General features: G+C 44.8%; 7 protein-coding genes across 7 annotated transcripts; 3 read left to right on the top strand and 4 right to left on the bottom strand.

The window, feature by feature from the left end:
* Positions 1 to 3,021: 3,021 nt before the first annotated feature.
* N7495_004205 (uncharacterized protein) lies at positions 3,022 to 3,715 on the top strand (the record flags this gene model as incomplete). Its single annotated transcript, XM_057206856.1, has 3 exons — positions 3,022 to 3,328; positions 3,393 to 3,590; positions 3,657 to 3,715. The coding sequence occupies 3 exons, from the start codon at positions 3,022 to 3,024 to the stop codon at positions 3,713 to 3,715; spliced, it is 564 nt and encodes a 187-aa protein (XP_057064536.1).
* A 3,764-nt stretch (positions 3,716 to 7,479) lies between these two features.
* On the top strand, positions 7,480 to 8,645 carry N7495_004204 (alternative oxidase; the record flags this gene model as incomplete). Its single annotated transcript, XM_057206855.1, has 3 exons — positions 7,480 to 7,736; positions 7,793 to 8,083; positions 8,135 to 8,645. The coding sequence occupies 3 exons, from the start codon at positions 7,480 to 7,482 to the stop codon at positions 8,643 to 8,645; spliced, it is 1,059 nt and encodes a 352-aa protein (XP_057064535.1).
* Positions 8,646 to 8,931: 286 nt separating this feature from the next.
* N7495_004203 (acylphosphatase) lies at positions 8,932 to 9,572 on the bottom strand (the record flags this gene model as incomplete). The annotated part of the gene is made up of 5 exons (XM_057206854.1): positions 8,932 to 9,123; positions 9,183 to 9,252; positions 9,332 to 9,344; positions 9,474 to 9,504; positions 9,558 to 9,572. 5 exons carry the CDS (start codon positions 9,570 to 9,572, stop codon positions 8,932 to 8,934), a joined length of 321 nt encoding a protein of 106 aa, XP_057064534.1.
* A 750-nt stretch (positions 9,573 to 10,322) lies between these two features.
* On the top strand, positions 10,323 to 12,393 carry N7495_004202 (putative glycerol:H+ symporter (Gup1); the record flags this gene model as incomplete). The annotated part of the gene is made up of 3 exons (XM_057206853.1): positions 10,323 to 10,536; positions 10,601 to 10,668; positions 10,750 to 12,393. The coding sequence occupies 3 exons, from the start codon at positions 10,323 to 10,325 to the stop codon at positions 12,391 to 12,393; spliced, it is 1,926 nt and encodes a 641-aa protein (XP_057064533.1).
* Positions 12,394 to 12,655: 262 nt separating this feature from the next.
* N7495_004201 (putative HIT finger domain protein) lies at positions 12,656 to 13,519 on the bottom strand (the record flags this gene model as incomplete). The annotated part of the gene is made up of 1 exon (XM_057206852.1): positions 12,656 to 13,519. The coding sequence occupies one exon, from the start codon at positions 13,517 to 13,519 to the stop codon at positions 12,656 to 12,658; it is 864 nt and encodes a 287-aa protein (XP_057064532.1).
* Positions 13,520 to 13,895: 376 nt separating this feature from the next.
* On the bottom strand, positions 13,896 to 14,392 carry N7495_004200 (uncharacterized protein; the record flags this gene model as incomplete). Its single annotated transcript, XM_057206851.1, has 3 exons — positions 13,896 to 13,976; positions 14,089 to 14,194; positions 14,265 to 14,392. 3 exons carry the CDS (start codon positions 14,390 to 14,392, stop codon positions 13,896 to 13,898), a joined length of 315 nt encoding a protein of 104 aa, XP_057064531.1.
* A 458-nt stretch (positions 14,393 to 14,850) lies between these two features.
* On the bottom strand, positions 14,851 to 20,727 carry N7495_004199 (dopey family protein; the record flags this gene model as incomplete). Its single annotated transcript, XM_057206850.1, has 7 exons — positions 14,851 to 16,113; positions 16,170 to 17,632; positions 17,686 to 17,915; positions 17,973 to 20,185; positions 20,251 to 20,400; positions 20,453 to 20,577; positions 20,637 to 20,727. 7 exons carry the CDS (start codon positions 20,725 to 20,727, stop codon positions 14,851 to 14,853), a joined length of 5,535 nt encoding a protein of 1,844 aa, XP_057064530.1.
* Positions 20,728 to 20,813: the final 86 nt, after the last annotated feature.

Below are 20,813 nucleotides of genomic sequence, written 5' to 3'. Positions count from 1 at the left end.
GTTTCTCAGCTGTCGCAACAGATTCGGCCTTCCTACTCTAGGTACACCACTCCTATTCGATGAAAATGGCGATATTGTTATCTCCTAAGCAGGCGGTCAATACTATATGTGGTACCAAGAGACTGAGAGAGTCATGAGAATTCTTCTCGATGATCTTGGCGAGATTGTGAAATTGCTCCCCAAACGCGCTCTCATTATGCCTCAACACTTTCCCTGCCTGTCAAATGTCTTAATTAGGCTGTTAAATCTTGAAATGTTTTTGATAAACCCTCAGATTAAGAATTGGGATGAAATTGTAAAGCAACAAGGATTCTTGCTCTTATCGAGCTTCAGGTGCTGGTTTAAAAGCTTTCTCTGCTCATATACTTCATCTTAGGGCTCTTCACCCACTCTGTAATATATCTATTCGCTAGGTGGATGATTTTATCTTTCTTTATAATGAGGGTTCCACGCACATTGAAGAGTGCCAGTATGCATAGCGTGGTAACGTCCCTTAAGCTTTCCCGGGCCATCTCCAAAGAAATTCCGTAAAGAGCTTTAAACAAAGTTCTCACCCGCTCGGGGCTGGACCGGACTACCATCTAGCCTAGATGTCATGCATGATGGCTCCATCGTGGAGCCAATTCATTTTGAGCTTTGTGGATCCCTAGGTTCCAGTGTCCTGCAAGATCATTGAGGACAGAACAAAAGTACATCTGTTGTATGAGAAACAAGGTTGTCAACATATGGAAGCAGAACCGCTGAAGGCGGAAAGCATTTCGGCCGAAAACCTTCTGCCAAAGCGGTAACTCTCGGTTCGGAATAACTACTTGGAGGAACTAGATTAGTAGGGGGCTAATACGTTAACGACTTCGTGCCTTACAAAACAGGTGTCTACTCCACTTTCCTTACCCCTTTTTTATACCGCTTGACCGCCTTTCGTCATAATATATTTAAATACAAATCTCTCCAAATCCAATTCTTTTTTACACAGTCCTTGAGATCTGTATATTCTTAGGGTATTTAGGTGCTTCCCAAAGACTTGTTCGGAACAGGAGGAAAGTACAGGAAGCTGATTATCTTAACCTGTAAATAAGTAATAAAATTGCTCTAAATTCTTCTAAACAAACATGTATAGCGATAAAGTAAGATATCAGGTTAAGTATGCGAACCAGAATGTAAAACAGACTGAATACAAGAGTGTAAAATAGAGAGAGGAGAAATTGTGATGTGACGGTCTGTAAATATCGGATTAATAGTTATTCCATAATACTGGCAGAATATCTGGCAGAATGAATGATACCAAGGTTGGTGCCTTGAAAACCTGATTTATAAGGCATAGGACCGTCAACGTAGGCAGGGGGCCGTCAACGTATTAGCCCCCTTAGTGTATCACGGCATCCTTGAACGATATGCATTCATCGCAAACGACACCATTGAGCGATGTGCATTCGCGACAGTGGTGTTTCGTCTTCACCGTCTCTTCTGTCTCGAACGAATGTAACCATTCGTCCAGGACGGAGGAACCCTCATGTACTATAAGTAGCTAGTTCTCTCCGTCAATGAAAGACCAGACTTCACAACAACTGCAATATTCAACTAGTAGTAATCCACTACCGGATCGGTGGATTGTCTACGGTGTTGAGTAGCAGTTAGTTGGAGCTCATCAACTCTTTGGTGCTACTGCAGTAACCTCCACGCCGTTTTACCGCAGTAAAACTTGAACGCTATTCTCAGTTATAATATTCGAATATCACCCTTGCGAGCGACAAAATCTTCTGAACCATATTGATCAGCACCTAAACCTCCTCGATTCCTTAGCCTCTATTCCTTATTCGTATCTATATTGTAAGGGAAAAGAGTACGCTAGCGCCTTCCAAAGTTATCTCTCTGGCATTACTTTTATAATATCTACTTGATCGAGGAGCCGTAGAATAGTTGGGTTACTTAAAACGAAAGTGGTACCATTTTGACCCATTCCCACAAGAAGACTATGTCTATGCCTAGGTGCCCAGATGTTATGGCTGGTACTCTTCGGTAGTCAAATGCCGCGTTTAAGCCACCTATTGCGGCTGATAGCCTAAAGGCCCTACCTATCTCACCCTAAAGCAGTGATAGAACTCTCCTTAGGGTGAGGGTGAGCCGTAGAGAGTTGTTTCATTGAGCTTAGAACATTCATTCCAGAGGCGTTTCTAGTTACTAAACTAGGCCAAATTAGGGTGATCATCACATCCTAACTAGATTGGACTAGTTTTGCGCCAACGGTTATTCAAAGACTCTACCTCTGTAAATTCAGCCCCTTTCCCTTGATGGCCCCGTAATTAGGTGAATAAGTCGAAGTTACATATGAAAGACATGTCGATCCTATGATCGGCTGAGACATGCTTATATTAGGAACTTCTTCTCTTCGTATATTCTTCTTCCTTAGGAATGATCGACAGGGACTCCACGTTTAATCAACTAGATTCCGGAAGCTTCCATCCACCCATACTTCCATGTGAGGCCACCGTTATTTGCATGCCTTACTGCCATTGAATCTTTTAGTAGATGAATATTTATTATTATATAGTTACTGATATTTTTGGAATTTAGAAGTTTTCAATGTTGAAGGATGAAAGTCTACTTAGATTATAGAACTACCTAGGCTCCGCAGTAGATGCATTCTCCTTTTTTGCCACAAAATTTGTTCTTACTCCAGCGGTTCAAGGCAACCTTCATTAAGTGCAACGGTGTCTGTGCTCTGAAACAATATACATACTTAGTATGCTATGAGGAGCCTCGAAAAGAAGTTATTAAGGATAACTAGTGTTTTTGTATCCACAGCCTAAACATCATGGCTCTAAAGTCATCACCGTAATTTTAGCTAACTACATATTGCAAGACATTAGGCAGTTATGTAAATTGATCTGCGTCGGCCAAAAAAACTATAAAGTCCGCCAAATGCTCTATTATATCTTTTTTTCTCATCCAGAAATCAATTGACACTATCTCCTGCTATTTACCACAACTCTTCCTTCAAGCATCCTCCTTTGCAAAATCATCATGCAGTTCAAGAACATCATCGTTGCCGCCACCCTCGCAGCTAGCGCCGCTGCTCTGCCAGCTACCGCGAGTGGAAAAACCGCTTTCAGTGTTGTGGCCATTGATTCGGGCTCAGGTGTGCAGTACAAATCGTTCGGTGCGACCAAGGGCAGCCTTCTCGCTGGTCTACTTATCCAGGGCGCTGCTTGTGAGGGATTGATTGATAACATCAACTACGCCACCTTCTACATCGATAACGGTGCTCTATATCTGTACAATGATGGCACTTCCGCTGCCCAGGAGGTTTACGTCGACCGTTCTGGAACAGGTAGGTTGAATTGTGTTCCATTCATTCTAGATAAATTGAAACTAATCTATGCATCAATAAATAGGCCAGGGTATTATCAAATACACTTCTGACAGTGATAAGGTCTCCGCTAATGGAGAGCTCACGGGCTGGGCCATCTCTGAGTCATCCTTGCAGTTTGGTGGAAAGGATTTGATTGCTTGCCCAAACAGCATTCAAGGTTCTTGGTCTATCTGGGCAGATGCTGGAGTCTCAAACCCAGGACAGAACAAGGATTGTGTCGGTAAGTTATTACTTCCACTCTAAATTTATTATAAAGTCCTATTCTCTCTAACCAATTACTAAACAGGTATTGTTGCCCGTGTGAGCACTGACTCAACCCCAAACAGCTGTGTTTACAATGAGTAGAGCTTTGGAATGGCTCCCTCAAGAGCTCCTGATTACAGGCAAGTCACTTGCGAGACGGCAACTGAAACTACCTTGATCATGTGCAGATTTCTCTATCTATTTCTTTTTCTCTCTCACTGTTCATTTCAATACATTAATTTTAATTACTGTAATTCAAGTGACAAATTTATATCTTTTTGATTTGCTAGACCAGATTTTGATATCTACTGTAACGTGAGGCCCGCCAAATGGATCTTGGTACCCATTATCCACTCTTACTGCATGTCAAATGGAGGTCTGACTACCAAAGGAATAGTAGATTCTAGTGGGCAAATGAGAGTGCAGTACGCGTATGAAAAGTGTATGTGTGTGTGTGTAACTATGGTAGGAATCCCACAATGGGATTCCTCCATTCTACAATCCATACACATACATACTGCGTTCTCATTTGCCCACTAGAATCCACTATTCCTTGGTAGTCGACCTCCATTTGACACTGCAGTAAGATCACGTGACTCAGGGACCCTTCATCCTCAACTCCACGCCGACTTATTTACATCCTTTAAGGATTTTGTACACAGTTTGTGACCTAGCTAGTTCTGAATCTAATATTTTCTTCAGCCCTTCACATCTAGCACCCTCAGCTACTTTCCCAAGTGGCCATCCGCTTAGAATTTGGGGGCGTCAGTACAGCCTCAAATATTCAATATTAGGCAGAAGCCAAATACTTAGTTTCGCTGCCTGCTCATATATTTGTTTCCCCGTGGATTTATATTGTTTTCTATACAAATACTCACGGCATGTATGACCGAGCTGAACTCTTTTCCTTGCCTCCAGAATTGATCCTCTGTGTTTTCGGTTGGTTATCTACATTTCCGGATATACTACATCTTGCCGCAACCTGCCAAAAACACCGGCAGATATTCCACGAAAATATTGGCACTATCTATGATCATGTCAGCTCAAGGGCAATCCCCTGCCGACGCTATGCACGAATGCTTCTGGCAGATCAGGGTGGTTGTCAGCTAAATGAGACCATGACAGCTCAAGACTTTTTGCAAATGACCCGGAACGCGGTCGTGATGGAGAAATCTGTCGACCGCTTTAATGAGAAGGTCGTCAATCTGATGAGTAATACTTCCGCAGATTGTAAGTATTCATGCTATTCTAATATAGTAATTTTTTTTTGTCTAATAACTAAGTAGATCCTAATGAATATTTTGACCGGTACTTGAATGAATGTGAACGTCTACGATTCATTCGAGCAGTCTATCAACTATGGGGCCTATTTCTCCTTGATCCTGAAATAAGGGAATCAAGGATAAGCAGGCTTAAATACAAAGATATATACGCACTCTTGGATTTGACGCAAATCGCGGTGATCTGGGCTGACAGTTTATTGATCGTCGATAAAGAGATGCTGGACATTCAAAATAATGACTACGTGCTAGAACAGCTTAAATCTCAAGAACTAAAAGAAGCCGAGGAACGCATCTTTATGAAGTATTTCATTGAAACATGGTCTCGTCCTTCTTGGGGATTGTCAGATGGCTGGAAGGGCTATGTATCTATCTGGGAGGATTCGACCGAACAGTGGAAAGAAGCAGTTGTGGGTGAACCGGGTCCGGGTTTACCAATCGAGGACCATTGGTATGATACTTCTGACGAGGAGTTGGTGGGTTAGGCTTTGTCCTTTTATACCCATTGCTCACCCCGGCGACACCCGCCCGACTACTGGCTGCATTTAAGCCACACACCGGTCAGTTAGTAGTATAGTGGGTGACCACATGCGAGTCCTGACTGTTATATGTTTTTTGGGTTTTTCACATACAGCATTTTTCGGACTATCTCTAGAGTAATCAAGGTTGTCCAACTTTTGCATCTCCATCATTTCTATCCACTCACGCTAATAAACCAAAGCTACTTAGCTTCATGAATTGTAAAGTGGCGATCACAAGGCACCAAATGATGCATTATCCAACTCCATTGAATGAACTTGGATATACTTGGCAACGACTGGGAAATGAGGACAAAAGAGTAGATTTTATAGAACCTGGCATAAACTCTCCCTCCTACTTTGCCTAGTAGAGGATCGAACGCTGGCATTACAAGCTTTTCAAGAAATCTATCCCCCAGCCTCTGGTGGGTATTATCTGGAGCTCCTATATGCACTACAGAAATCGGGGGATGATATACTAACTATTTACTCCAATTCTGAATTCTTAATCCTGCAGATCTACGCACTTTATATAAGCTTTGATCTACGCCTTATTTACTTCAGTGGATGTTCTGAATATCTTCGTGAATCAGATATCAGGAGGTGATAAGGACGCAAAAACCGGCAAAATGACGCGTCTTTTAAATCTCATCTAGAGTACCTGGAAATTATTGGAAAGGAGAGGATAACTCACAGGAAAACTTCCAGCTACTGGAACATACTACTTGAGCGTTGTGCACTGCCTCATGACATTGATTCTCCTTAAGTCACGTCACTTTGCAAATCTTGGAAGTTATGACACAGTGACCTCTATATTTGTTGAAAATAATGGTGTTGAATCAGTATTGGACTGATTTCACTTGTTTAGTATTGGGGAATTATTATTGGTTGGGATAAGTGGAGAACTCAATTCTACTTAGTTTCAAGACAGATCTTACAACACTTTGCAGCTGCACTTAGAATTCATAAAGCATATGCAACACGTAAGACTCATCTAAATGGTATTATAGCACCTGGGCAGTCTTTGACTAGGGCCACTCATTATTCACGTTCAACCATCTCCAATCCTGTGCTATCAAACATCCATACAATCTTGACTGCCTGGACCCCGAGCAGAGAGTGCGAAAGATCTTCAAATCGGTCTGTATTGATACTTTCCCAGCTTTATTAATTCTAAATACCTTGACAGGGAAGCAGAGCCATTTACTTACAAAGCCGTGTGGTCTGAGTTATCTATAGAACCTTGGAATGACAAATTGTTCTGCTGTAGATTAATTATATACCTACCTAGGTAAGATGCATTGGCAACTAAGAGTCAAGAAGTAATATGACGTAGGTAACGAGGTTCAAAAACGTTTTGATGCTGTTTATTACAAAGGGACAGCTGAAGCATGACACGTTACTTTGCAAAAGTTAGCAAGCGCTTAGGCAAGACAGATTTCCGAAAAGTAACGAATTCACCGAGACCCCAAAGGGCCGGCAGAGGTTAGTCAGACTCGTATTCTATCTATATTTAGTTAAGACGAGAATCTATCGGTATCGGTGACTCTTTTTTCGGTGTTTTTACTCGTATCCCGGCTCCTCCCGATATCAGCTGTCCTTGTATGGTGAATTTCAATAGCAGGTTCGAAACAAGGGTTTTTGAATTATATAGACTAAATAGATAATAGGAGGAGTGTTGGATCTACTTCTCGCTCGTATATGTAAGTTGGATAATGCTGTATTGTAATCGGATCCTGTCGTCGGAGCCGCAAGTTCAAGGATCTTCAGAGTGGGGTGCATTGTTACTCTGACAGGCCAATCAGAGTGAAGTAGTAACAATCAGGTGCAAGTATCGTTTTCCATAGAATATTCGTTCTTCACGGGCCATACGGCAGAATTCGGGGAATCCGGGTTTGATAATGACTTTTCCAGGGTTTTAAATGGGTATAAAGGGTCAACATTGTTTGAACTCATCTATATTCTCATAATTTCCAAGTGTTCATTTTTAACATCGACCTGTACTCCGTACTCCACACAATTCTCATTTCATACACTTCACTCCTACACATTCCAAGGCTCATCATCAATGACCTTAATTTCAACATTATCAAATGCGGCTCTCCTACGGACTGCTATCAAACCACAGATACATCTTCTGGCCAGAGCATCTACAAGTATCACCATTTCCACATTCTGTTCATACCCTGCCAATACACGCTCCTCGCGCCTTTCACAGACGCGCCCGATATCTTCATCGAACCCGCATAATAAGACCCAAGAATTCTTCCCACCTCCACAAGCCGCGAGTGTGAAGGAGGTAGAAACAGCATGGGCGCACCCAATGTAAGTTATTTGAGGAAGATATTATCGTCCCTTGTGCAGTGAACTGACCCATATAGATACACGGAAGATCAAATGCGAGCTGTGCAGATCGCACATCGAAACGCAACAGAGTGGTCCGATAAGGTTGCTCTGAACGCGGTTCGATTCTTCCGGTTGGGAATGGATCTTATAACGGGGTACAAGCATGTAGAGCCAGGCCAGAAACTGGCCCCACGGTTCATAATGACGGAGAGGAAATGGCTGAATCGCATAATATTCCTAGAGAGTGTCGCAGGCGTACCCGGTATGGTGGGTGGGATGCTGCGGCATCTCCACAGTCTTCGACGAATGAAGAGAGACAATGGATGGTATGTAAAGACTACACTCCAACATGGACATCGGCACTAACACATCTACAGGATCGAAACACTTCTTGAAGAGGCATTCAACGAGCGCATGCATCTATTAACTTTTCTCAAAGTGGCTGAACCGGGCTGGTTCATGCGGCTTATGGTTCTGGGCGCTCAAGGAGTCTTCTTCAACGGCTTCTTCATTTCATATCTAATTTCTCCCCGGATCTGCCATAGATTCGTGGGTTATTTGGAAGAAGAGGCCGTTATCACCTACACCAGAGTCATTCAAGATCTTGAATCTGGAAAGCTTCCTGAGTGGGAGAATTATGACGCGCCGGATATTGCCGTTACTTATTGGGAAATGCCAGAGGGAAGGCGCAAGATGTCGGACTTGCTGATGTATGTCCGGGCTGACGAAGCTAAACATCGCGAGGTCAACCACACTCTCGGTAACCTCCACCAGGCTACTGATCCGAACCCGTATCAGACTCAATACCAGGATCCTACGAAGGATCACCCCACAAAGGGTATTGATACTCTGAGGGGGACTGGTTGGGAGCGAAGTGATGTTTTCTGAGAAATATATTCATTGTTAGTAAAAAGAGGAAGACCATCTCAACTCATTTGCATGATTACAGAGCATGATATCAAACCGTCCACTAATAGGCGCTTTTTGACGGTATTGAAAAATATTCTTCAAAGGATACTACCTATCAAAACACGTTTTCTCTAAGACATGCGGAATTTCTAAAGCAATGAAGACCAGAAAAGTATCCAGGGAGATTTATCGTAGATGAGTACTAACAGTCAATATCTTGAGCTGCTCCGACTGAGTTCAATATTGCCAGGCCTCTCTATTTAGATCAAACATCCGATACGTCTTCAGAGTGGAAAGCAGACTCAGAAGTCCGCATCACCAAAAAATCGCCTTCGCTCTGAATTGGCTCAATCTCCCTTTTCTCAAGTTTCACAACATGAGCGAAGCGAGGTCCCTTATTAATCTGGGTCAAAAGTTTCTTGACCGTCTCTTCGTCGCCCTGAACCTCTCCCTCGACCTATTAATTGACCAGTTAGACATGAGATAGTCGTGAGCTAGAATGATAAATGCACATACTTTTCCACAAATAGTATTTCTGACCCATCCTTTCAATTCATTGCTTCTCGCAGTTTTCTGGGTAAAGTCACTACATGATTGAATCGGGTTAATGTTTTTTTCAATTGCGTATGATGTCATTGACCGATATTAGAGGATAGGGCCTTTACCGGAAGCCAACACCTAGAATAGTTTAGTAAATGATCAAAGTTTCGAAGGCTATCTTATCCCAGCCCCTGAAAATTGCTGCATTGAACAGGTTTTGTATTTGAGCGTTGCAGACGGAATGATAGGTGAGGTTGGTTATTTTACCTTGTACGGTGCCGTGGACTTTGAAAGCAACCTAAAGAGGGTTAGCAAGCTGTATATTAGAAATAAATCTAGGCCTTTACGTACTCGCTTAGATGTCATCTCCAGGATAGTGGTTTAAGAAGATTATCGTTGTTTATGAGTGGAGAGAAATGGATGAAGTACGTGTCGAGTCAGGTGACTACTGTTGATATGGATTCTCAGCGAAGAGCTAATTATATATGTACCCAGATATCGATAGATGATAGGCCTAACAACGGGGCCTTTATATTCATTTGAATCATTTCCCTCATCGTTCTTCAGCTAAGGCAGGAGGATAATTAGTTGACAAATTTTTGGTAGCTTATGTCAATTTGATCAAGTAGGTCTAAAACTAACATTGAATGCAACTAAATCATCACAAAGCTGAAAAGAATCAAAAGATCCACAAGCTGCAGATACAAGCTACTTAGCTACAGCTACAACCATATGATAGTTCAAAGCGAGGAATAAAAGCAAAGTTAGCCAGACTCTGAGGTAAGAGAGCTATTTCTAAAGTGGAGCACGTTATTCTGCCAATTTTGACCGCTTCGAAAGAGCTGACAGGAATCCAATCAATGGAACATATGAGTCTATAAACCCCCAATTGCCATTGTCTGAAGTCATAGATCAAACAGTAAGCAAGCCAATTTCTATGTAACACTGCAATATGATTATAAATTGGGCAAATCGTGGAGAATAGGTATAGATCTGTATACCCCCGCGATGCTTAGCGCTAATTGGATCCGGGGAATACAGACTTACGACCTCGGCCCCTTAGTAAACATCGCATCTCACTCTACTTAATTCTTTGTGCAATGCCCCTGCCGTAAAATGCCTTCCATATTTTCTTGGTTTCGGCAAATCTATTCCCTCAATACCCTCGATACTCGCTTCACCTCCGCCAAAGTCGACACGCGACCTAACAAAGATCGGGCCAATATCGTAACAGCACCACTATGGCGCACCCCCGAATTCTTCGTCTATTACCTCTTCTTCATCACACTTGTTCCTTTGATGTTCAAGACCGTGATTGATGCCTCGAAGGGTGAGTGTCGTCTGAGAAGACCTGCCTTGCTTGGAGATGCTAACAGACCGTCACAATTCTATAGAAACTCTCCCAGTTTACTCTACCTACTCCCATCTTCTCTCGCCAGGATGGATTCCTGGCCGTCAAGTTGTGAGTACTGCGGTTTCATACTTTGTGATCTCAAATCTCATATCTCAGAAGCCAGACTGACACTTGCTGTCTTGACGTTAGGACAACTCCGATGCACAATACGCAAGCTTTCGCGACAATATTCCCTACCTTCTTCTACTCCTGATTCTTCATCCGATTGTCCGCCGAATCTACCAATCTGTGGCTCCCGTGAGCACCAGCACAACATTTTCTAACAATACAATCGCTGCTGGAGAAATACAATTGGAACAGCGAATGCGGTTTGACTTTGGATTTGGACTTATATTCATCACAGCCCTTCATGGAACCTCTGCCTTGAAGGTCTTTTTGATCTTGTTCATCAACTACAAAATCGGCAAAAATGTTTCTCGGTCCTACGCTCCGGCCATCACGTGGATATTCAATATCGGAATTTTGTTCGCCAACGAATTATGCGATGGGTATCAGCTAGAGAAGATTGCCTTGCTATTGACATCTGGGGCAAAGGAGTCTTCTCTGGTACAATGGGCTCAGACCCTAGATAGTTTCGGAGGCATCATGCCACGATGGGAGGTCATGTTTAAAATTACTGTGTTGCGCTTTATAAGTTTCAACATGGACTACCATTGGAGTGTCGGTTACCCATCGACAAGCCCGATTGAAGTACGTTCTTATATTGAAACCGACCCTGGTCTTCCTACCTCACGCCTAGACCTACAACTGACGAATTTTCCAAAGAAAAAAGAACTGGACCCCGCGACCCTCTCAGACCGGGAACGGGTCAAAATTCCAGCAGAGCCAGCTGCCTTCAACATGCGCAACTATGTTGCTTACGTTCTCTACTCGCCACTATATTTGGCTGGTCCGATCTTAACATTCAATGACTACGTGTCTCAACAACGACATACACCACCTTCTGTGACAGGCACCCGCACCGCTTTCTACGGAATCCGCCTCATTTTGACTCTGCTCTGTATGGAGCTGATCCTCCACTATATTTACGCGGTAGCAATTTCCAAAGCCTCGCCAGACTGGTCCCTCTTCACCCCAGGCCAACTCAGTATGCTTGCCTACTTCAACCTGCACATTATCTGGTTGAAACTTCTCATTCCGTGGCGATTCTTCCGTCTCTGGGCACTAATCGATGGAATCGACCCCCCGGAAAACATGGTTCGCTGCATGTCCAACAATTACTCAGCCTTAGGATTCTGGCGAGGCTGGCATCGCTCGTACAATCGCTGGATCGTCCGGTACATCTACATCCCTCTAGGCGGAGGTGGCGGTGGCCATAATCCCGCTGTAACAAAATCGTCCTCCGCGTCATCTGGCATTATGGACAAGATTATGCGCATCCGCAATTTTTTGCTCGTGTTCACTTTTGTTGCGCTTTGGCACGATATAAATCTACGTCTTCTGATGTGGGGATGGCTTATCACTCTCTTCGTTCTGCCCGAAGTTCTCGGCGGCATGCTCTTCCCTGCCCGCCGTTGGCGCTCACAGCCCACTGCATACCGTGTTTTGACAGGTATCGGGTCTGTGGGCAATGTCTTGATGATGGTGGTTGCTAATCTTGTTGGCTTTGCGCTTGGTCTGGATGGGCTGAAGGATCTCCTTGCTAGTCTGATGGGCTCTTATTCCGGTGTTGCATATATGATCTCGTGTTGTGTTGTTTTGTTCGTTGGCGTCCAAGTTATGTTTGAGATTCGCGAGGATGAGCTACGTGCGGGCATTAATCTGAAATGCTAAGCTTGCATCAGACTTGAGGCTGGATGGGCGTATCAGTACAAAATTTCTATTAATCTAATTGGAATGGGTGTTAGGCAAATACATGAAATCATACACTATTTCCTTCACAATATTTAGTCATATGTCAGGCTCTGTGGCTATTCAAAGCGCTAAAGATATCTCAATAATTGTAATTTTTTTATCGTTAATTCATGTAGTCATTAAGTGAAACAGATATAAAGACTATCCGTCTTGGCAGTAGTACAGCTGAAGCTCTCGATCTTTAAAAGAATGCTCCACATCTTGAATCTTCATGCACCCGGTAACACTCGAGCCCACAAGTCCGTAAATGACAGCTCTTGCACCGGATCTTGCCCCAGTACCCGCACATACAACAAAAGTTGCGCCCAGGCTTCGAAGACTGCGGACGACCAGTGCGAGCCGCATTGTACGAAAGAGGCGGCTCAGCTAACAGCAACCCAATAATGCGTTCAGAAGGAGCAGTAGGCGCATATGATTGTAGAAGTGGATCGTGATCATGTTCAGTCTTCAAGAGTTTCTGATCTCGTTCAACATCCTCATCGGCTTCAGTTTCGGCATCCGTTGTCTCAGGTGCAGTCGATGCGCGTTTTTTGCCCTTGCCCTTCGCAATACCAGGTGTAGAGCTCCGTTTTGCAGCAGCCGCAGCCGCTAACGCAGCTTTACTGCCCTTGGCGACAATATTGCCCTTGGCCAAGACAACTGTGCCTGTATTCCCTGAGCCCAACCCTACACCAGCACCAGCTGCGATAGCGGCTTCTTCGTCGTCGAGGTGATTCTTGAATGTTTTCTGTGATTGCAGAATGCGGCGCACGTTCGACGTCGTCTTTGTTCGTGTTCCGCGTGCGCCGGCCTCCTTGGCCTGCTTCACGGGCACGGGGATGTGGACATCGGTTTTGTTTTCGCGGTCTAGATCTGCGATATGTCGTGCTATGGTTGCTGCTCGGCGCGATGACATGTCGCCGCTTTTGCCTGCATTTTGAATTCCACGTTTGCGACTTAGTGCTGGAGCCATTGCGGCTTGTGGATTGGGTCGTCGCTCCGCAACATAGCTGTAGCCGGGGGTGCGAGCTGACCCTCGATCAGGCAGGACTTCGACACGGAACATGGTTTGTTTTGGATGACTTCGTATGTGTTGAAGGATTAAAGAGTGTTCGCGGTTCGAAGGTGTTGATTGAAGATGCGCATCACGTGCATTACTACTCGATAAGCTTTGTTTGTCTTGTTTGCTTTTACTATTCCCAATATAAAAACTTGGAGCTCCTTTGCAGGAATGAACATATTAATTTGCTTGCGGTCATTTCTTGTAATTAATTTAGCGACTCATGAGTTTTGGGGATTCGAAATTGTTAAATGATACTCGATACAAATTGGAGTTGTCGCGTTCAACTGAGAAAGCAGGGAGAGAAAACAGCCCAAACCAAACACCCGAGGTAGTAAGTACGATAGTTTTAAACAGGACAAAAATGAAAGAAAACCCGCCCCTATTTCTTCTGGAGCTTGTCCACCTTCGACTCCAGCTCTGTGATGTACGACTGAAGCTTCAAAGTAGCGTTCTGCAGAGCCTATATAGTATTAAATAGATAGTTCCTCCGAATGAACGGAGGAAAGATCATCACCTCATCAGCTTCTGGTTCAAAAACATTTTCAGGAAAGTAGTCAAGGTGTAAGACATACCGAGATATCAGCTGACAGCATCTCATTAGAGATACGGTAGTCTCCTAGCGCATAGAAGTAGACGGACGCGCCGGCAACAACAGCGCCAGTCAAGAAGCCAAAGACTCTGTTCAAGATTAGTTATAATTAAGCGAAACAAAGCTATATCAGCTAGAGAGACGAAAGGTAATACATACCCACCACGGAAAGCTCCAACAGGCTTTCGAGCAGGCAATGGAGCAGCTTCCCATTGAGGACGGGAAGTTGAGAAGGATCGGGCGACGCGCCCGCGTAGGGGGAGGAATACCTTTTGCTGCCAAGTCATTGTTGCACAAGTTCTAAGTTCATCAATATGGGATCGGACATAACAAAAGTTGATAATACTTACGAAATGTAGATGTAAAGTGGTAAAGACGTTGGATGAGGGAAGTGGCGTTTGAAAGTTGGGGTTCGGGCGGCCCCGGAAGTCTGGGGTTTCTATACTTACTGATCAGGTATACAAAAATATTATTCAGGTTATTTTGAGCACAATATCCACATAATTATAAATCTGAAACAGACCAACCAGTAAGAATTAGTTAAATTTTCATTGGATGAACCAACTACTATCTAGTGTTCAAATAGGAAGAAGTGGAAAAAATGATGTCTAAACTACCAAGTAACGCTAGGTACCTAGGGAGCCGACTTCCGTAATCCACATGGTGAGAGGGAATATTCATACAAAAATAATCAAGAATGAAAATGCATCGCTATAGGATTTATCTATGCAAAACTACGTATTGGTCAGTTCGCCATCGTAGTCTCGTTGAACAGATCTGCCAACAAATCATCCTGGCAAACATTCAATTCCAAATTCTCCATACCATACGTGTTTTCGAACACGTAGATGCTCAGTCGACCAAAGAAGGGTCGCAGCACTCTCTCAACAATCTCATCCTTTGCTGTTTCACGTATACTATCCAAAACGAGCCACGGTCTCCTCAGGCCGCCACGAGAAACAGGCTCTGATGATTCTTCCGTCGACGAGAGCACCCCACGAGAGCCAAAGCTTTGTGATACCTCATCCGCCAAGGCAATTGGTTCCCAGCGGTTGGGCGGATATACCGCATCAATAGTGTCTGTCACGAAGAGCCATTCTATGAGCTGGAAATCATCCGGGGCTATAATCAGAAGGGTATCTAACAACTTGCATGCTTGAAGCAGAGAGCAGGGGTTGTAGAGATCTGACTGTGATCCGGGAGCAACAGCCGAAACAGCTGCCTGTAGCTCAGTGTTGATCAATGGCCAGAATGGCGCGATGGCGGTGGCGGACGTCTTAAGGGAGAGCGCACGAAGAACCATGAAGATTTCTGCCCGTGTTTCGGATGATGGGGATGAAGAACTAGTGGCGGCAAGTAGATCTTCCATTTTCTGAAGCAGCCCTGGGAGCTCGCCTACAAAGTAATCCTCATTCGCAGACAATATCAGCAGCGCGATACGGCGAAGATTAAGTTGAGCCTTGCGATCTGCTTCAAGCCTTGCTGCAGACGCTCCCACGCCAAACATGATTCCAGCGGTGCTGGGAGGAGGAAGACGAGCCAGCAGCTCCGCCAAACGATCTCTGTCAGCGAGAACCCATTGCCGCAGAAGATCCATCCAACTATTCTTGATTAAATCTACCTGCAGGCCAAAGAATCGTGGGTCATTGAAGGCATCAGATATATCCTTCTTCCACACTTTCGATGCTGCTGGTACTTTCGACATTTGTTGAAAGAGTGACATGACATTGCGGTTCAAATTATTGGGGAAAAGGCGAGAGCGAATTAGTGGGCCAATCACATTAGTTGACACACCATTAATGGCGGTGCTAATACGGTCAGAGTCACCTAGGGTCATAATGAATGATGGCATGGAAACTGCGAGGATGCTAAGCATGTCGTCGGGCCCTGTGTGAGAGACTGCGGCCTGGTCGTAATCCGAAGACGATCTGACCAAGAGACCATTATCCTGGTTCAGACCGAGTGGTTTGCTCGTGAAAACAGCAGTAAGTAACCGTATAAGAACGTCCTATAGAGAAATCATCAGTAAGCTATTGCAAAGATGTCATGGTGAAGGTAACATACTCCAAGCTCTTTGCGCATGCGTTTGTCTTCACCAAAAGTTGTATTTTCCAGCTTTGCGCCTAAGATCGCTGCAAACTCAATGAGACGTGGGAGAATTTGTCGATGGGGGAATGGGTTGCTGAGGACATCGCGCAAGAAAGTTGTACAATCGGTCCAAATCTCGTCAAGAACATCATCATCTAGAGAGCGTGCATAAGCAACCAAGAAGCAAGCTAGCTCAGATTCAGAGAGACTGGAGGTTAAAGATGACTTTCGGCTTGGATCTAGTGCGATTGGATTCGTGCGAGTGTAGATCGCATTGAAAACGGCTGGGATGGTGATTTTCGACCGGGTTCCATCAAGAGTATGTAGGAGGCTGAATATTAGCGCCGCAGTCTCTGTTTCACACTTTGTCCACATCTCAACAAGCGTCTCGAGGCATTCGAGCGCTTCAGCTGCAAAGAAATGCTCCAAAATTCGTCGCGATCTGTTGCGCATACGCAGCGATGTGTACTGAAAAGATGCCATTGATTCAGAATCAGGAACAGAGCCCTTCCGATCACCTGCGCCCCACGCCCAAATAGAGAAACAAAGTCGAACGGCATCCTGGAAACAAAGTAGAACGGTCAAGCGGTCATTGGCAGTATTAGCACGGCCCTGATTTCCGTCTGAATGGAAAACTCCGGAGACCATGTTTCCGAAAAAGCCCTGAGTTTGATCTGGACTCTTGGCAGCTGGGACATTTGATTCTTCCACGAGAAGACGCTCGTGCGCGTTGGCAATACACGTTTCAAGACCAGTGAGCAGGGCGATAGTGACTTGCTCAGACCTATCTTGAGGCCAGTCTTTGATTTTTTGGAACGAGAGCTGTAGTCTGCCAAAAGAAGATGTGATCTCTCTGCAAAAGCATTCAACTAGCATGAGAACGATCTGGAAGATTGAATTTGAATATAGCGGAAGTACCTCGCACAACAACTCAATCCATTTGTCTATAATTGGTCGCGAACTTGCCGAGCTGATTCCCTTGAGCAAACAGTCCAAAAGTCGGTTTGGAGGAGGAATGTAAGGTAGAGGGATCACTCTATCTGGTTTGTCGCTACTGAATGATAGTATGGAAGGACTTTTCAAGCGATCGCGAGAGTTGGATCGTTGATGTTTGGATCGAGGTGGTGGAGGCGCGTAAGCTTGGGCAAATCGTACTTTCAGAGCCGCGAGGAGTGTATCGATGATGGCGCCCTGTACGGCGATGCTACCACCATCGTCTGATGCGATGAGAAGACGATCCACCAAGAGATCATCAATTCCAGTTTCAACCAAATCATCTGCGCCGGGACCCAACAAGAGTTGACGCAGTAGATGAAGGGCATTCTTCTGCAAGCGGTCGGACTCTAAGTTGACCTTGAGGGTCTTCGGAACATGGTTATTGATTATTTTGAGAGACGCCTCAAACATGGTCGTGTGAAGACTTTTCACGCTTGGGTTATCTGCTTTCGGTTAGTTAAGTCCGGACAATATTATCAATGAGTGTAAGCCTTACCTGTGGGTTTTCGTGTATCAACATTTTTTTCCGCATGTCCCGAAGTCTGGGTAAGAAGAATAATCCATCCATTTTGGGACAGAGAGGAGATGATATTGGAAGTTGTTCGCAACATGTAGTTGCACTCTTTATAATCATCCGGAGAAATAGACTGGCTATCTTCAAGAACTGTACCGAGAGTATCTTTCTCGAACAGTTCGTCAAACTTGGAGACAAGAATAAGGAAAATTCTGAGATAATTTTTAGCTGATAATATCTTGGATTTCCTGGTATTTGGGTGCTCTTACCGCTGAATAGAGGGCAGGTCTTGAAGCCACTGTTGGACACTTTGAGGAATATCACCTGCGGCCTGGGATAAGAGGTCAAGTACAATGAAAAGAGGTCGCTCCAGCATAGAGCATTGGTAGGAGAACAAATTTCCTCCAACCTCTAGAACCTGCTTTGGTAGCTGCTCATGTGCACCATGGTGGCTGTGGTTCCATAGCACATAGAACTTTTCCGCTTGATCCTCGGATGAGAGATGATAAGAGCCCGAAACTGGCAAATTCACCATCAAAGAAGTTATAGATGCCTCAACGAGGTGATCAGCCCATGAGATTGAATGCAGAAGCCATAAGCAACGCACTGCCTCAACATGGAACTTCGGGCTGAGCGGCGACATATAGAGCCACAGTTGACTGACTGCATTAGGTATCAAGTCACACGCATTCTCGTAGCTTAAATAGAAGCCTGGACTGTGGATGAAGAACATATTCGTCACTGCGGATGTGATCGAAGATATGACAGCAAAAGCAGCTGTACAGGGAGCGCTTGTCAAATTGGATAGCTTTTGGGAAATCGCTTCATATAGCCGATTGTCACGAAGAATGCGGGATTTCGGAAGTTTCATGAGGAACGTCACTAGTAGGTCAAGATTGTCGTGAAGAGATGATGCATCATCATTTTCCAAGGCTTCGACAGACAAATCATGGGATTCTCGAATGATCATCTCGCTGATCTGTTTGGGTGCAAATGGCAAGGGTGGGAGATCAAGGTTGTTCTTACTGCTCTCGTAGAAACTGTGGACTTTCTTCAATATGTCAATGTTTCGAGGTTTCCAATCACCGGCAGATGGCTTCTCCTGTCCTGACTTCCTTGAAAATGCTTTCTCGATAAGCAGCGGGGTCAGTGACCTTAAAATAGTATGCAAAGCATTAGCTGCAGCTTGTGTGTTAACATTGATTCCTGCTGAACGTGAACGGGTCGAAATTTCTCGGATTTTCACAAGAACCGATAAAGTCAATAGAGGAACATGAATCTGAAGCATGTCTTCCTCTCTGACATTGAAGTTATCAAGAATGAAACGAGCAAGACCAAGGTTGCGCAAGACCTCGTCGTTGGCTCGCTCCATATCGCTTGGACGGAAATCCACAAGATGTAGAAGTTCTGAGAAGATAACGCTGCTTTCCACTCCGTCAAAAAAGGCGCTGGCACTACGAAAGACCTCTTCAAATTGATTTTTCGGTGCTTCTTTCTCGAATGCCTGAACGCTATGTATCGTGGGTAGAAAAACTGCCGGGACAATGTATCCACCGATTTCCCAGCGATCCATCAATGAGAGGGTAATTCTGAAAGGTTTAGTTCGCTCCGATGGAACACTTGGGGCCTGATTGATCATTTTCAAAAGACCAGCAACTAGAGGCTGTAGGCCTACTCGGCTGAAATATTGTGACTGGGATAGCTCCTTGTTATCAACAACAGAAGCTGAATGACCGTCCATTGAAGAGCGATCATTTGCAGGCTCTGGACCAAGGAACCAAGCCCAGAGACGACGATTTAAGCCCATATCTCGCCGAGTGACCACGCCCACAGCAGCAATAATCAATGTTTGAAGATCGGTGTCTGCAATACGCGACTGTAAGACTGGTGAGCTCAAAGGCAAGTGGCTCACAAGGAGATCGAGGAAGTTTCGTTGGACCAAGGCCTGTTCATCTAGTAGACCTGAGGCAAAACATCTAATTAGCAGGCCGGGCTCGGGAAGCATCACCGATTCGGCTGCCGCTAGCATTTCAGGTGAAACTTCCTTCACATCTCCAATATCAGTCAAACTCTGCCGACGTTCCGCAATACCTAGTCTAGGAAGATAGCGGTTCAAGTAGGCAAGGACGCCGAGTCGACGGCTGGCGTTTGTGATTGACGCCAGAAAAAGGCATTGCCAAAAATATTGCCCACATGCACCAGTGTCTGGTGTCTTCTGTGTTTCGAGGCGTCCGGCAACATCCCGAAATTTGTTAAGGATACGTAGAGTTGTCTCAAAGTCATCGCTTGTCTCTTCTTCCAACCCTGGTAGTAAGGCTAGAATGATTGCTTTCAGCGCTGGACGAATAGCCCATGGTTCCAGATCAACAATATAGCCTTCAACAAGCGACAAGAATAGTGGGCGAACGGTGAGAGAGGCAAATGTCAAAGTTGGCGCAATGCCTGGAAGGTACAATGGCAGATCGTTGGCCAATCCCTCGAGCTAAGTTAAAAAACAGCCAGTTAAAAATCAACTCTCTTTGGCCCTAGTATCGGCAGCGCACATACCTTTATCAGTCCAAATATGTACGTGTATACTTCGAGGGCTTTCTGGTGGACACCGGACGGCAATGACGGGTTCAGGCATTGCGCCAGTCGTTTCGCAACTAACACTTTGTGGGGTATAACGGGCTGGTCCGGTGGGTGGGTTTGGATTGCCTAGCCAAGGGCCATAAGAAGATGATTCTATGCTCTTTGCGCGCAAACTCACCTTCAGTAGGCGACTGAGAAAGGAGATGTAGTCGGCCCATTCTTGCAGGGCGTTATCGAATAGCGACAACGCTCGCTCAACGCTCGAGGCATAGCGGCGATAATTCTTGTCTTTTTTAATGGATCCTTTGTATTGCAAGTATAATTAGATTATGCTGGCGAAGATTGAGGTGGAGGAGACCGACCTTGCTTTCCCTGTAAGCGCGTGCGCGTCAAGGAGCTCTCGGAGCTTGCGGGGGAGTTCGACCTCGGAAAGGCACTAGGATCAAGGCTCATGATGCCAATTTGGAACTTCAAATTGATGCAAAACCTGCTGACTGCACACCTTCATATTTAAGACATTGAGCAACCCTGGTAGAAAG

This window comes from Penicillium taxi (assembly GCF_028828555.1).
Source record: "Penicillium taxi strain IBT 34144 chromosome Unknown utg000003l_segment0_segment0, whole genome shotgun sequence".
In the NCBI taxonomy this organism is placed as follows: Eukaryota; Fungi; Ascomycota; class Eurotiomycetes; order Eurotiales; family Aspergillaceae; genus Penicillium; species Penicillium taxi.
Note: the sequence above shows the minus strand (reverse complement) of the source record. Positions and strands in the feature narration are given on the sequence as shown.